This window comes from Rhineura floridana, chromosome 4 (genome assembly GCF_030035675.1).
Source record: "Rhineura floridana isolate rRhiFlo1 chromosome 4, rRhiFlo1.hap2, whole genome shotgun sequence".
NCBI classification, from domain to species: domain Eukaryota; kingdom Metazoa; phylum Chordata; class Lepidosauria; order Squamata; family Rhineuridae; genus Rhineura; species Rhineura floridana.
The window spans coordinates 42,296,909-42,313,094 of NC_084483.1; the positions used below are offsets into that span (position 1 = coordinate 42,296,909).

The 16,186-nt window shown below is 45.7% G+C and overlaps 1 protein-coding gene across 1 annotated transcript; it reads left to right on the forward strand.

Annotated features, from left to right (window-relative positions):
* Positions 1-1,016: 1,016 nt before the first annotated feature.
* TMEM18 (transmembrane protein 18) lies at positions 1,017-14,567 on the forward strand. The gene is made up of 5 exons (XM_061626230.1): positions 1,017-1,033; positions 10,242-10,362; positions 11,283-11,337; positions 12,815-12,908; positions 13,570-14,567. Coding segments are annotated over exons 2-5 (246 nt in total). The 5' UTR covers positions 1,017-1,033; positions 10,242-10,361; the 3' UTR covers positions 13,666-14,567.
* The last annotated feature ends 1,619 nt before the right edge of the window (positions 14,568-16,186 follow it).

Consider the following 16,186-nt stretch of genomic DNA (forward strand, 5'->3'; position numbering starts at 1 on the left):
TATTACCAGGGAAAGGGGGCAGGCGGAGAGAGAAAGGGAGAAGCGATGGGGGAGGAGAGGGAGATCTCGGGGCCAGACATAACACAAAAGCGAGGAAACGGGTTCCAAAGTGGACAGGGCTAAATCAAGGCAGCCTCACCTTGAACAGTTTCCTGTGGATTTGGGCTCCGCTAGCCGAAGCAATTGGGGTCTCTGAATCCAGGTGAGAGTCGCTGCCTTCTCTCCACCGGGCGAGCCAGCTCTGCGGGGCTGCTAAGCTTGAGCTGCCACCGGAAAGAGTTCTTTTCCTTTCCGGAGCAGGGGAACTGGCTCCGGGCCTAAGGAGGAGCCAGCCCAGCCTGGCCTCCACAGCCACCGCCTCTTCACGCATGTGTGGCTGAGGGGGCCGCTACAAAGCCGCAGATCCACCAGTTTGACTGACATATGGCTGGAGGCCAGAGACGGCCCCATTTTCCCTGAGACTCCGGCAGAAAACCAGAGACCTGGCAACCCTAGCCCTGAGAGCCCAGGCTATGGGCGGTATAAAAATTTAATTAATTAAATAAATAAATAAAACTGAGGAACGCACGCTCAATGCTCAATCACCGGTTTACTTTTTATGTTTCCAATGGCAAATATAATCTCGCGAGAACCACGAAGATCTTCTCCACTTGAAAAAAAACATTCTTCTCCTTCTCCCCGCCTCTTATCAGTTTCCAGGCAGATTCCCGCGAGAACGGGGGGGGGGTAGAAAGCTTTCCTTTTTAATTCCCCGAGGAGGTCACTGTATAACGAAGTTGATATAAATATTTCCGGTTTCTATTTGAACATGCAATAGAAGTACTACCATGGAGAGATAGAGTGTCTCCATCTTTCTTTATTATGCACCTTACCCGCATATAGCAGCGTTCAAACTGAAACCGGAAGTTTGAAGCGTGACTTCCCCCCTTGTCGTTCGATGCTTCCTCTCGCCTCTTCTGACCATGGAGCCTCCAGGGCTCGTGCCCATCGGAGTCACTAGGATTCTGACAGTAATTCAAGCAACCCTGCAGAGGTGTCCTTTCTTTCTTGTCCGCGTATTGGTGGTGCTGTGAAACTAGGGGAAAAGAGAAGGGTGTCCTGCATTAGTTTAGCTATTCCTCAGAGATGGAGAAACGGGGCAGGGGTGTTCTGACATCTCTTTTGACATTTGTCTTCAGCTGGAACGGACTGCTTGCAATGGAAAGATGCGTTCTTCTTTCCAGCAAGAGAAGCGCAGTAGTCCTCAGCTTTCAGAGAGTGGCAAAAAGGGGGTCATCAAAAAAAAAGGAGGGGAAGGTTCATCTACCACGAAAATAAAGAGAAATGTTTTTCTCTCTTCCCAACCTGCTGGCGTTATTAGTCTTTGTGATCTTCCGTGCATTTCTCTCTGCTGTGGCTACTTTGTTCTTTTAAGTTGCAGTCCGATGCTCACCCAATTTTAACTTAACAGGACATATTTCTGAGCAGACATGCATAGAATTGGGTTGTTAAGAACTGACTGTTTCCGTGTTGCCTCTAGAGTGGGGAGGATTGCCAAACTTTTTCTCTCTCCTCCTGGCAAGGCTCTTCTGCCTCAACAGGTATATGTGATCTCAGCTACATATTCATTACAGGTGAAGATTTCCCCATTTGGGGTATGTGGCAGTTAGAAAAGCTTGATCGGTTCAACGTACCCCTTGTGCAGCTGTTAAAGACATACATATATCATATCATTTTAGGGAGAAATTATATATTTTTATCTTCATCTTTTCAAAATATATGCTTTTTTCTGGAGGATGGATTGTGAGTAAAAATCCACTGGTGATTGTTTCTTTGGCTTATTTGTGAAAAACTATAATGGGGGGGTATAGCTGGGATAATATACTCGCCAAGAGTATGAGATGTCAGCTGTATAGTGTCCAGATAGAACTGACCTCTCCTGGTTACACAGATTGGTTCTATGCTGGCTTAATTTTAAAGTAAGATATTTTAAAATCACCCCAAAAAATTGATTTAAATCAAATTTTCCAACCGTTTAATTCATAATTTCCTAATTACTCTTTGCATCTAAATAGAGCCTGTATACTATCTAGTAACATAATCTGAAATATCTGGTCATAAAAATGGCATGCCTTTTGATCTATAGAGGGTGTATATACTTAGGGGGACAATAGTGAAATTAAGGATTTCAGTTTGGCTTTAGTTTGCTTTCCACACAAACTTCTTAAGGACACTAACAAGGTAATCCCACTTATACCTATTCAGAAGTAAATCCTACAAAACTAACTGTGTTTTTACTTCCTGGTAAGCGTGTTTAGGATTGCAGTCTTTGTCAGAACATGTACTTGAAAACAAAGGATGATATCCAACTGCATATAAGCAGATGTCACCCATCCTGTCTTTCCCCCTGCCCCAGCAGCTGCTGGCTCCCTCCTTCAATTTGCTCCAGATGGTTTCCCAACTCTGTGGAGCAGTTTTGGAGGGCTTCAAGAGGAGAAATCAATAGTGACCTTTCAGTGATGGGTGAACACTGTTTGATTTCTCCCTAAGGCTGCAGTCTAATAAACACCTGGTTATGAGCCCCATTCAGTAAAATATGACTTGCAGTGCCATTGTAAATATGTTTATTTGGAAGTAAGTCGTAGTGAATGCAATGGGGTTTACTCCCAGGTAAGTGGGGTTAGGATTACAGCCTTACTTATAGATTGCCATTGAAAAGATTGTGCTGTATGCATATTGAACATTCAAAAAGCAAGAGCTGGTAGTTACTGGACAGTACAGCTGGTATAGCAGAGTGGGGAGGAGAGCCTGGCTGGGAGGCAAGAGTAGGTGAGTTTAAATCCCCACTCGTGTCTCCTGGGTATCAAGGGCCAGCTAAAGATCACCCCCACAGTGAGTGGTTCAGGGGTTATGTGCCCTGCTACCTGTGCAGCCGTGGTCAAGCTGCATAGTCCCGAGGAGCCCAGTTGCCCCCCAGCTGGCAATTGTGGACAAGGAAGGGGCTGGCTTGTGCAGCAGTGGCAAGCTGAGCAGGCCCTAGCCAGCTGGGGAGGACTAGCCTCAGAGGGAGACAATGGTAAACCTCCTCTGAATATTTCCCACCATGAAAACCCTATGAATACAACCAAAAAAAGATTCATAGGGTCGCCATAAGTTGGAATCGACTTGAATGCATATAACAAAAACAACAGTATTTCTCTGACATGATGGAAATGAAGGGTTATATTCAATGTAGTGTTAAGCAGATCATTCCATCAATGCAAGGATTTCTCCTAAATCTGTTCTGGAGGTTCCCCCAACCCTCCAGAGAAGATTGGGAACAGCACTGGGGGAGGATACAGAGGGAATCCTGTTGTGCTAGCACTAATCATTGCACTAGGGCAACATTTTAGTTGAACCCTGCTCCAAGTATTGATATTGATGACAATCTATTCAAAATTTGCTTAATAAGAAATGCATAACCTGTTTCATATTGCTTCACCTCAAAAACAAAGCTGTGCCCCAGGTAATTCTTGTACATACAAAACCAGGCTTCAGCTCAGTGTGTTTGATAAAGGATCACGGATTTATTTATAACAGATTCTGAAGGTATTGTTTTTATTAATTTTTATTACCTTTAGATATTTTGAATTGGGTTACCTTTAAGGGCCCATAATACAACTGAAATTAAAGATAGTAGCAATCATATCTCCACCCTGGCTGTTGCATGGTGAGTGCTCTGATGTTTGAACATTCATATAGTGCCATGGTTCTAATCTGTCACCTTGCTTTTTGCCCTTATTTGAACAGTCCACTCAGCTTTCCATTTTAATGAGTCTACCCTACTCCCTGTAGAATTGCTACTCAGCTTAAGCATGCTGAAGTTGCCATGTATTGTTGAAATGTGCATTTTCTATGGTACATCCATCAAACTTTTTATGCCTTTTGTCCTCATAATATGGGTTACATCAGTCACATAGGTAAGCACTGGATGGTGGAATGAATTCCTGGAGGGTGGGGCGGAAATAGGAAGTGTTGAAGATAGGCTGGGAAAGGTATGTGAAAATAGCATCGTAGGGGGAAGGCCCATAGCTAGAGTATCTGTTTGCATGCCCAGGTTCCAAGGTATAGTCGCCAACATTGCTGGGCAGGGCTGGAAGAGACCCCTGCCAGAAACCGTGGAGAGCTCCTGCCAGTCAGTGTAGACAGTACTGTGCTAATTGGATCAATAGTCTGACTCAGTATAAGGCAGATCCTGCATGCCTGGTGTGCATGTTAAATTAGTCCGTCTTGAATGAACTTTTGGCCCACCAGTCAGTTGATCAGTCAAATATTGTTAATTGACTGCCTATTAGAATGTAAAGAGAGCCCTGCTGTATCGTACCAGCATCATGTTTCACATAGAGAACATCTTAATGCGTCTGGAAGCCACAATGAAGATAGGAGGAACCTTGACAAGAAGCACGCATCTCTGTGTCTCTATGTGTTTGTGCTTTTCATGTCCAGGCTTTAAGCCCCCTGATACAACTGGAAGTATTCTGGTCATGATAGTTTTTGATTAAGCTTCAGAAAAATGTAAACCTAGACCATGTTTGTCCCACTTTGGTTTGGACTTGGAACGCAACACAGTTCGCGCCATTGCAGCCATTTTGAGCTGTGGTTCCAAAGTAATATTTCTTACAAATTAATTTGATTCCCATCCCCTTCCAATTTACAGGCCAGTTAAAACAATCACAATTTCCTTCCCCCCATGTATACTTTATTAGAGTTTTGTCCTTATTACAGTAAAAACAGTGCAGTTCCTTATTTCTTCCCCACCCATCCCTCCCAGCTCCCCGACCTCCCTCTGCCCTCATCCCCCCTTTTTTCCTGATGTTCAGATGTTTGGCGTGTTTATTTTATTTATTTATTTTATTTATTAAATTTATATACCGCCCGACTAGCAATAGCTCTCTGGGCGGTGAACATAAAACAGCATAAAAATACAATAAATAACAAAACAATACTAAAATACAAGCAACAATCCAACACAATAAACATTTTTAAAATTAAATCAGTGTAATTTAAAATGCTTCAGAGAATAGGAAGGTTTTGACCTGGCGCCGAAAGGAGAGCAGAGTCGGCGCCAGGCGTACTTCCTCAGGGAGACTGTTCCATAGTTCGGGGGCCACCACTGAGAAGGCCCTAGATCTTGTCATCACCCTCCGGGCCTCCCTGTGAGTTGGAACCCGGAGGAGGGCCTTCATAGCAGAACGTAGTGCACGGGCCGGTTCATATCGGAAGAGGCGTTCCGCAAGGTATCGTGGTCCCGCACCGTATAAGGCTTTATAGGTTAATACCAACACTTTGAATCTAGCCCGGAAACATATTGGCAACCAGTGCAAGCTGGCCAGAACAGGTGTTATATGCTCGGCCACTTAGTTCTTGTTAGCAGTCTGGCTGCCGCGTTTTGCACTAGCTGTAGCTTCCGAACTGTCTTCAAAGGTAGCCCTACGTAAAGCGCATTACAGTAATCCAAACGTGAGGTTACCAGAGCATGTACCACTGATGTAAGGTCCTCTTTACTCAAATAGGGACGTAGCTGGGCTACCAACCGAAGTTGGTAAAACGCATTCCTAACCACCGAGGCTACTTGAGCCTCAAGTGAGAGGGAAGAGTCTAAAAAGACTCCCAGACTACGAACCCGGTCCTTTAGGGGGAGTGTAACCCCGTCCAGGACAGGGTATATATCCACCATCCGATCAGAGAACCCGTCCACCAACAGCATCTCAGTCTTGTCTGGATTGAGCTTCAGTTTGTTAACTCTCATCCAGTCCATTGTCGAGGCCAGGCAACGGTTCAGCAAATCGACAGCCTCACCTGAAGAAGATGAAAAGGAGAAGTAGAGCTGCGTGTCATCAGCATACTGATGACAACGCACTCCAAAACTCCTGATGACCTCTCCCAACGGCTTCATGTAGATATTAAAAAGCAGGGGGCACAAAACTGACCCCTGCGGGACCCCATATTGGAGAGCCCGCGGTGTCGAGCAATGTTCCCCAAGCACTACCTTCTGGAGACGACCCGCCAAGTAGGAGCGGAACCACTGCCAAGCAGTACCTCCAACTCCCAACTCCGCGAGCCTCTCCAGAAGGATACCATGGTCGATGGTATCAAAAGCCGCTGAGAGATCAAGGAGAATCAACAGAGTTACACTCCCTCTGTCTCTTTCCCGACATAGGTCATCGTACAGGGCGACCAAGGCTGTCTCAGTGCCAAAACCGGGCCTAAAACCCGATTGAAATGGATCTAGATAATCAGTTTCATCCAATAGCGCCTGGAGCTGGCCAGCAACCACCCGTTCCAAGACCTTGCCCAGGAATGGAACATTCGCCACTGGCCTGTAGCTGTTAAAATTGTCTGGGTCCAAGGAAGGCTTTTTCAGGAGTGGTCTCACCACTGCCTCTTTCAGACAGCCCGGGACCACTCCCTCTCGTAAAGAGGCATTTATCACTTCCTTGGCCCAGCTACCTGTTCCATTCCTACTAGTTTTTATCAGCCAGGAGGGGCAAGGATCCAGTACCGAAGTGGTTGCACGTACCTGTCCAAGCACCTTGTCCACGTCCTCGAGTTGAACCAACTGAAGCTCATCCAACAAAACAGGACAAGACTGTGCTCCGGACATCTCACTAGGATCTACTGCTATAACTTGAGAGTCTAGGTCCCGGCGGATACATGAGATCTTATTCTGGAAGTGATCGGCAAACTGATTACAGCGGGCCTCCGATGATTCCACCGTGTCCGGAGGGTTTGAATGGAGAAGCCCCCGGACAACTCGAAAGAGCTCCGCTGGGCGGCAAAGAGATGATTTAATAGTGGCAGCAAAATGATGTGTTTTAGCTGCCTTCACTGCTCCTACATAGAGCTTAGTCGAAGCACTAACCAGCGCATAATTGCATCCGTCGGGAGTTCGTCTCCATTTCCGCTCAAGCCTCCTCCTATCTTGCTTCATCGCTCTCAGCTCCGGAGTATACCATGGAGCTGTATGAGCTCTACACAGGAGAGGGCGTGCAGGAGCGATCGTGTTTACAGCCCGGGTCATCTCCGTATTCCACAGAGCGACCAGGGCTTCAGCAGGAGCGCCAGTCCTATCAGCCGGAAAATCCCCCAGAGCCCTTTGAAAACCTTCAGGATCCATTAGTCTCCGGGGGCGGACCATTTTAATAAGTCCCCCACCCTTGCAGAGGGAAGAGGTTACTGAAAGTCTAAACTTCAGCAAGCAGTGGTCTGTCCATGACAAAGGGAGTGTTGTAAAACTCCCCACATCCAGATCACTTTCCCCATGCTCAGTAGCAAAAACAAGGTCTAGAGTGTGCCCCGATACATGTGTTGGACCACTAACATATTGAGACAGCCCCATGGCTGTCATGGAAGCCATGAAGTCCTGAGCCGCGCCAGACAAAGTGGTCTCGGCATGAATGTTGAAATCCCCCAGTACTATTAGTCTGGGGGACCTCAACAATATATCCGAGACCACTTCCGCCAGCTCAGTTAGGGAAGCCATTGGGCAGCAAGGTGGGCGGTACACCAAAAGGATTCCCAGCCTGTCCCTCTGGCCCAACACAAGGTGCAAACACTCCAGGCCAGTAACTGAATGAACATGGTGCTTGGTGAGTGAGATGGAACTCTTATAGACGACAGCAACCCCACCTCCCCGACCCTCAGATCTACCATGATGCTGAACCAAGTACCCCAGTGGGCAGAGCTGAGAGAGACCAACTCCTCCCTGCTCACCCACCCAGGTCTCGGTTATACATGCCAGATCGGCTGCCTCATCCACAATCAAATCGTGGACGAGGGAGGTTTTATTATATACCGATCTGGCATTTAATAACAGCAACTGGAGATCTGAGAGTTGGCTGATAGGACTACCAACGACCTTGCGGGTGTGGGAAGGACCGGAACAAGGCACAGCCACAACATGTCTGGACCGCGTTCCCCTTACCTGGCACGTCCTTCTCACAGCGCCATACCTTCCTTTGCCCGTCACTACGGCAATTGGGGCCCCCTCAAGTCTCCCCGCCTGATGGATAAAACTCTCTCCGAAGCACATAATACAACTAAAATATACAACAATTAAACGTATAAAAACAGCTATATATACAGCCATATATACAGCATATAAACATACACACTCACTCAGACATACATTCATATAATCAGGCACCCATTCATCTCAAATTGCATCAACACACACACACACACACACACACACACACACACACACACACACAGCACAGCACAGCACAGCACAGCACAGCACAGCACAGCACAGCACAGCACAGCACAGCAGCAGCAGCAGCAGCAGCAGCAGCAGCAGCAGCAGCAGCAGCAGCAGCAGCAGCAGCAGCAGCAGCAGCAGCAGCAGCAGCAGCCTCTCCTTCCCTTGGGGCGATGCTTTCTTTCTCCTGCAGGCCCTGGGTCTCCCAGGCCACCTCAGCCAGCCGGCTTATGTATCCCTCCAAAGAGGGACAGGTGGTAAGAATCAGTCCTGGCTGGCTGGGTACCTGGGGCCTGGTCCTGCCAGGCAGAAGTCCCTCAGGGAAGGGTGGTGGAGATGGTGGTCCCACAGCAGCAGCAGCAGCGCAGCAGCAGCGCAGCAGCAGCAGCAGCAGCAGCAGCGCAGCAGCAGCAGCAGCAGCAGCGCAGCAGCAGCAGCGCAGCAGCAGCAGCAGCAGCAGCGCAGCAGCAGCAGCAGCGCAGCAGCAGCAGCAGCAGCGCAGCAGCAGCAGCAGCAGCGCAGCAGCAGCAGCAGCGCAGCAGCAGCAGCAGCGCAGCAGCAGCAGCGCAGCAGCAGCGCAGCAGCAGCGCAGCAGCAGCAGCAGCAGCGCAGCAGCAGCAGCAGCGCAGCAGCAGCAGCAGCGCAGCAGCAGCAGCAGCGCAGCAGCAGCAGCAGCGCAGCAGCAGCAGCAGCAGCAGCGCAGCAGCGCAGCAGCAGCAGCAGCGCAGCAGCAGCGCAGCAGCAGCAGCCTCTCCTTCCCTTGGGGCGATGCTTTCTTTCTCCTGCAGGCCCTGGGTCTCCCAGGCCACCTCAGCCAGCCGGCTTATGTATCCCTCCAAAGAGGGACAGGTGGTAAGAATCAGTCCTGGCTGGCTGGGTACCTGGGGCCTGGTCCTGCCAGGCAGAAGTCCCTCAGGGAAGGGTGGTGGAGATGGTGGTCCCACAGCAGCAGCAGCAGCGCAGCAGCAGCGCAGCAGCAGCAGCAGCAGCAGCAGCGCAGCAGCAGCAGCAGCAGCAGCAGCAGCAGCGCAGCAGCAGCAGCAGCAGCAGCAGCGCAGCAGCAGCAGCAGCGCAGCAGCAGCAGCAGCGCAGCAGCAGCAGCAGCAGCGCAGCAGCAGCAGCGCAGCAGCAGCAGCAGCGCAGCAGCAGCAGCAGCAGCAGCGCAGCAGCAGCAGCAGCAGCAGCGCAGCAGCAGCAGCAGCGCAGCAGCGCAGCAGCAGCGCAGCAGCGCAGCAGCAGCGCAGCAGCAGCAGCAGCGCAGCACAGGAGCAGCAGCAGCAGCAGCGCAGCAGCAGCAGCGCAGCAGCAGCAGCAGCCGCCGCCGCCGCCGCCGCCGCCGCCGCCGCCGCCGCCGCCTCTTCTTCCCTTGGGGCGATGCTTTCTTTCTCCTGCAGGCCCTGGGTCTCCCAGGCCACCTCAGCCAGCCGGCTTATGTATCCCTCCAAAGAGGGACAGGTGGTAAGAATCAGTCCTGGCTGGCTGGGTACCTGGGGCCTGGTCCTGCCAGGCAGAAGTCCCTCAGGGAAGGGTGGTGGAGATGGTGGTCCCACAGTAGCAGCAGCAGCACAGCAGCAGCAGCCTCTCCTTCCCTTGGGGCGATGCTTTCTTTCTCCTGCAGGCACTGTTATGTAGTGTTCAGGTTCATATGCTCAGATAAGGGTTAACAGCTGTTGGGTTGGAGGTGTCCATCTCTGCATTTCATTGTGCCTCCTACTTCTTCCACTTGTGGGTTTTACTCAGAAAAGAGTTGTAGGAATGCACTCCAAATCTCTTGGTAGTTTATGGTCTTGTATCCAATTTCTTATGCCTGGGATTTCCAACGTTGACGGATTACTTGTTTTGCTGTCAGCGTGGCTCAGTGGAACCATCCTTGTTACAAAAGAGATCGTCAAGCCTTTGAAATAAATGGGCTTAGGAGGGACAATATAGGTTTAACCCACCACCACTCCTGAAATGGTGATTGATACATTGTCTGTAATTAATGACAGGATTCTAATAGATTTTGCTTCTCCTTTGCTCGTAGGACACAGACTGGACTGAGCCATGGATCCTAGGTCTTGTATTTTTCCACTTAGCCTACCTATTTCTCACTTACCTTTCATTCCAGCACTACTGCCTGCAAATAGGGCACTTCCTTTCAATCAGTGAGTATTGAATGGAGTATTTTTGATGATATTGTTCTATTAAGTTACCATTCAGATTTATTTTAAAATGACAACTGTGGGCATTCTCTTCCTCTGTCTATAATCTTACTAAACTGTATGTTGTATATTGCTGCAAATGTGTATTAGTGTCGGTAACTTTTAAATTGGGAGATAGTCTAAGGAGCTATCTCTTTCATCCATTTTGATATGCACAGAGGAACTGACTAATAACTGTTTTCCTTTAGTGTTAGGTCTTTTTCCCCCTTACCCTCTGCCATTTGCATGTTGAGATCAGGAAAATGATCCCACTTTGCTGTAAGACTCGTTGGAGTTTAAGTTTATAGTGATTGCTTAGCACTGCTGTATTTTTTATTGAATATTGTGTTGTAATTGAAAGTTTAGGGTTATAAGCTGCTAGTCTGGCTTATGTCTATATACGTAGAAAAGATACTGACATTTTTACCAGCTTAAGTCAAATCTATAATACGAATTAAATATGTGTGCTGAGAGCAAAACTGTCCTTGTACTGAAAAAATAAGTAATATTTTAATACAAACTAAAACCACTTTTCTTTGATTTAAAATCTCAGCTATATAACTATCCTTTTTCTTGGGACAGGAATCTCTAGCTGTTGTTGGACTCCAACTCCCATCAGTACCAACTAGCATGGCCAATGGTTGGGGATGATGGGAGTTGCAGTCCCGCAGCATTTGGAGGGCCTCAGGTTCCCCACCCCACTTTACTCTGGATCTATCACTTAAACTTGGGATTGAACCTGCACATGCCAAGCACGTGATCTTCACAGCTTTCCAGATTATATTTAGGAAAGATTCTCTGGTCATGGTTTTGCATACTGGGTATAGTTTCATACTCAAATTCTTTCTAAAGAGTTGAAGTTGCATTTGTCTTCTCTGTTGTAGTGATCCTGGTATTCTGTGCTAAATATATCAATGAAATAGCTGCAGCAAACTGGAGGTAATTACATGAACTTCTTGCCTTTAAACACCTTTAACTTCATACCATACCCAAATTTGTCCTTTTCTCCTGCCCATTGGTAACATGCTGTTAGAGTGTTTTGAAGGTTTTTAGTCTGAAAACACATTGCTATATAAATTATATCTGAATGGTATAAGGCATAAATACCTTGAGCATAATCAGCCCAGAGTTAAATGCATAACAGCACGATCTTATGCCTGTCTATGCAGAAGTCAGTCCCACTGATTCTTACTCCCAAGAAAGCATGAATAGGATTGCAGACTAAAAGTCCCATTGATTACCATGGAAAAGTATGAGACATGCCCAGCTCACTGCCATTGAAATCAGCTTCAAAGTGCTTATGCTCCTAATGTTTAGCATCCTGTACATTTTCTTATTTGGAACAAAAGTCATCAAGATGATGTTACAAAACGCTAACATCTTACGCATCCCTCCAAGAAAATTTAAGGTCTGTGGCTTAGAGGAAAGAATTGGAAAAAAGGCAGGCTTTTCACTTTCAGTTGTTGTTTTATGCCCATTGCTGTGGTTTGCATAATTGGATCTCCTGATAGAACATGCCAATGCTGAACAGCAGGAGCATTGCAGACTTAGTTCCAGGTGCACATTAATTCAAGAGTTATCGCAGCTCTCATGGCCAAGTTGAATCCAACGCTGTGGGGGGCAGCAGGGTGAGAATGGCAAGAAGCAGGTGTTAATTATTTACTTGTGGGGAGGGGAGTTGACCCTTTTGGTATCTAATACAAAGCTCTAAAGTCTTAGAGACAGAAAAATCTAGGGTTGATGTGCCAATCAATTGACCTCTTTGACTGCTGTCAAATATTCCATGAACCCAAGAAAGCCACCATGTAGATGGCAGCTTGCCTTCCCCCTCCTCCCCCTTCTGTTAAGGTGTCCTTTGTTGGCAAGGGCAGAAAAGATGAGTGTTTGCCACTGAGCCCTTCAGCAGTCAGAAGTAGCATAGCAAAGCTTCTTCTCTCCATTTGCTGTGACTGCAGGCATCTCCAAGCAGGACACAAGCAGTCGTCAATGGCAAAACTCTGTTTTGAAATTTTGCAATTAAGTTGACCCCACTGTAAAGCCAGGGATAAAAACCACAGGATACCCAGTGAATCTTTCACATTTATAGAAATCTTCCAGCACGTTCTTAAGTTATAATAATTCAGGTACGTTTTTATAGCAAAATAAAGATTTCATTGTTTCACAGTAACCGTTAACTAATTTGTATTTGCAATCAATGTAAGCTTCAAAGTGGTTGATTAAAATATTTTTTGTGTTAAAACTATTATTTTATTTAACCAGTCAATTGGCCAAATCTTTTTTGACCAGTCAAATGCCCAACTTTAGTACAGACAGAGTAATGTTTTTTCTAATTATTATAGTAGATCATTCCTATGAAATAATCACAAGTGTAGAATGGTATTGGTTTTACTAGCATCTGTTTTCTGTTCTTTTGCAGATTCTTCTCAAAGCACCAGTACTTTGATTCAAGAGGAATGTTTATTTCCATAGTATTCTCAGTACCATTGCTGCTGAATGCTATCATTATTGTGGTAAGTGCTGATTTACGGGACCAGAAACAAAATGTTGCAGTGTGAAGTGCTCCTGTTCAGGGTGCCAGCCATACTGTTTTACAGAATGCCCCATTTTCTCTCTCCCCATCCCCCTAGCATTCCATGCCCATTGAACATGCTCAGTCCTCTCAGGGCTGTTTTCTGGGTCCCTAACCCTAAAGGAGTTTTTCTAAAGGGTTTTCCTTAATTCTGGATACTTGGGGATCTCCCAAACCTCTCCTGTGCTTATGGCTGGTGCCATTTTGGCCACATAAGAATCCAGAGTCATCCCTGACCTTTAGAAATAGAAGGAACAAGTGGAACCCGATATGAAATATTGCTGTTTGGAGCACTCCTGTTTAGTATGCCAGCTAGCCACGTTTAGTCCAACCCTTCTCCTAATTTCAACAGTCATTTCCCATTGAACATTCTCAGTCCTCGTTAGGATGCTTGGATTTCCCTCAGCCCCTAAGATTTAAATTCTGAAGTTCTTTGTACAACTGCAGACTTTGGGGTTCCCCAGAGCAACATCACACCTCTCCTCTTGTTTGCAGGGTGGTTTTCTGGCTACATAAGTATCAAGCGCTTAGATAATAGTTGGCTATTAGTATACTGAGGGAATGATACTTCACTTGTCAATGTATAATTTGTTTGTTTTCAGATTGCTTGGGTTTATAAAACGTTGAATGTAATGACTGAACTAAAGACTATACAACAAAAAAGAAAAGCAAGAAGAGAAAATAAGAAGTGTCAATAAATAATTGTGCTTTCTTCTGTAGATGTGTTTTATGTTGGAGTTGCCATACTGTCATCTTACCAAAGTGATGCTGGACAATTTGAACATTTATGCCCTTTTCTTTCACAAGTATTATGGGAGGGGTTTCTTTCCCTTAAATGATTTTTTTTCTTACACTGTTATCCACTATAGGTGATACCTAGTGTTGTGTAAGAGGACTTTCAGTCATACAGTAGGACTTCCCCTTGCTTTCTTCCTCCCTGCCCCACTCTGAAGGATCCCTCAAGCAGAAGTGTGTGAGGGGCACAACTGGGGAGAGGAGATTAAGGCAAACTCAATTTTGTAAGTGGATGGGCACAATTGGATGTCACCCTCTGTGAACTAGCTTTTTCTGAGCCAGTAGTGAAGCATTTTATATAACCAATTTAAGTGTATGTTATGTGTAAATGAAAAGTATTTTTATGTGGTAGTGACTGAGCTACTGATCCTGCATCCAAGTTAATAATGGACTATGTGTAAAAAGTGTGCCAAAATGCTAATCAGATAGATTGTTTTTAATAATAATACTAATTTTAAAAATTGGCCGTTCCATTTTTTACCAGTTGAAAATCATCTTGACGCATATAAGGTGCCAGTTCTCAAAAGTGGCTAATTCCATCCATAACAATTGTTTCCCTCTGGCAACTGTCACACCACTGTAACTTGTAAATTTGGATCTCAGTATAATGTTTTGCTCTGTGATTGTGATCCCAAGCATACTTGCTTGGATAGAAGTTCTTTCAATTTACTGGCCTTTATTTTCAAACTGTTATATATTGGAGTTGCAAACTAATATTGTACATTACTGTACACAACAGTATATATGTAAGTTGTCTGTTCCTACATTAAACTTTTTTTAGGGGGTTGTTGAGGCTTTTTAAAAAACAGCTCTTCAGACACTAATAAATAGTGCATAGGCTGCACTCTTGTACACACTTACTTAGGCATAAGCCCCATTGAACTCATTGAGTCTTACTTGTGAATAGACATGTATAGAACTATAGCGTAAAGCTGCAATCCTATGATGCTTACCAGGGAGTAGGCCTTGTTGAACTCTAGGTGAAATCCAGCAGTGTTCATCCAACTGTAGAATAGACAGTTGGCAGAGTGGATTTCACATTCTCTCCTGATCCTCCAGGACAGATTTGCAGGGGGGAGGCTACAGGAGGGGAGAAAGGAGAAATCCCAGTGCATGAATGGGACTCTGTGTGTGTGTGTGTGTGTGTGTGCATGTGCAACACTGGCTGTTACTTATTTTATTATTTTAAATATTTTAATTTCATTTAAAAACAACAACACAATGCAGTATATGGCACAATGTAAAAATTACAATTAAACTACATCCATAACAATCATAAAACAGTAAACCCAAAGCCAACTGCTCGCAATGTATTCCAGTCTGTTCTTTAGCTAAGGCTTAGGAGACTAAATGAGTGTTCCACAGATGCTGAAATACCATCAATGTGGACACCTGCCATAACTCAGATTGTCTCCTTGAGAGGTCTCCACTACAGAAAAGGTTGCTGCAAGATGGACTTCTGCAGGTGATGGCACAACTGGGAGTGCCTCACCAGCTGACCTCAGTGACGAGGCAGGATGATATGAGAGAAGGTTTCCCTGAAATAGCCTGGGTCCAAGTTGTCTAGGGCTTTAAAAGCCAGTAAAAGAACCTTAAACCTGACCTGATAGAATATTGGCAGCCAGTGCAGCTCTTTTAAAAGAGAGGTGTTGCATATTCAGTTAGCAGTGTAGTTGCAGCTTCCAGGCCAGCCATAAGTTAACCCACACAATCAGTAATCCAATCTTTTAACAACGCAATCAGCAAATTAACATAACCATAAAAACAGTATAAATACAACCATCCATGTTACAGAGCATATAGAATGTACAAAAATCATCCAATTTCACAATGCACATTTACATTTTTCAGTATAGCATAAGACCTGTTTCACATTCTTATATATAACCAATGTATCTGTCCAAAATGACATCTGAGAGAGTGGGGGCCTGGGGCTTGTATGAAAGAAATGGCCACTAGTTATCTGAAAAGGTATCCTGTTCTTTCTCAGCCCTAATAAGGCTACATTGCCATGTAAGCTTTTCAGCAAGTGCCAGTTGCATATTCTATCATACCACCTTCCCAAAGCAAACCCCTCCTCTTTTTCCAGAAATGAGCTATTTCCACATGGACAGCTGTGGGAAGGTAGAATTATTCAATCCTTATATGAAGTGCCTTATTTTGGCACTGCAAGATAAGAAAGCCAGTTCTGGGTGCAGGATGGTTTCCTCCTGTATCTCCCATCTTACAGCTGTAAATATTAGTTGCCAGAAACCCCTTTCTTTCTGACATTCCCACCCAAGATATGCTAGTGAGCCTCACACTTGACCTTTTCATCAGAGAAGAAACAGATTTGCATAGTGAAGTCTATCTGGAAAAGCAGTTTCACATATTTATCACATTTATACCCGGCCTTTCTTTTCATGATTGAAACCCAAGGTGGCT

What these genes read in the sequence shown, in the direction of transcription:
- TMEM18 (XM_061626230.1), top strand. An exon ending in ATAGCTGCAGCAAACTGGAG is followed by an intron (nt 11,338 to 12,814) that starts GTAATTACATGA and finishes GTTCTTTTGCAG; the next exon opens with ATTCTTCTCAAAGCACCAGT. An exon ending in TGAATGCTATCATTATTGTG is followed by an intron (nt 12,909 to 13,569) that starts GTAAGTGCTGAT and finishes GTTTGTTTTCAG; the next exon opens with ATTGCTTGGGTTTATAAAAC.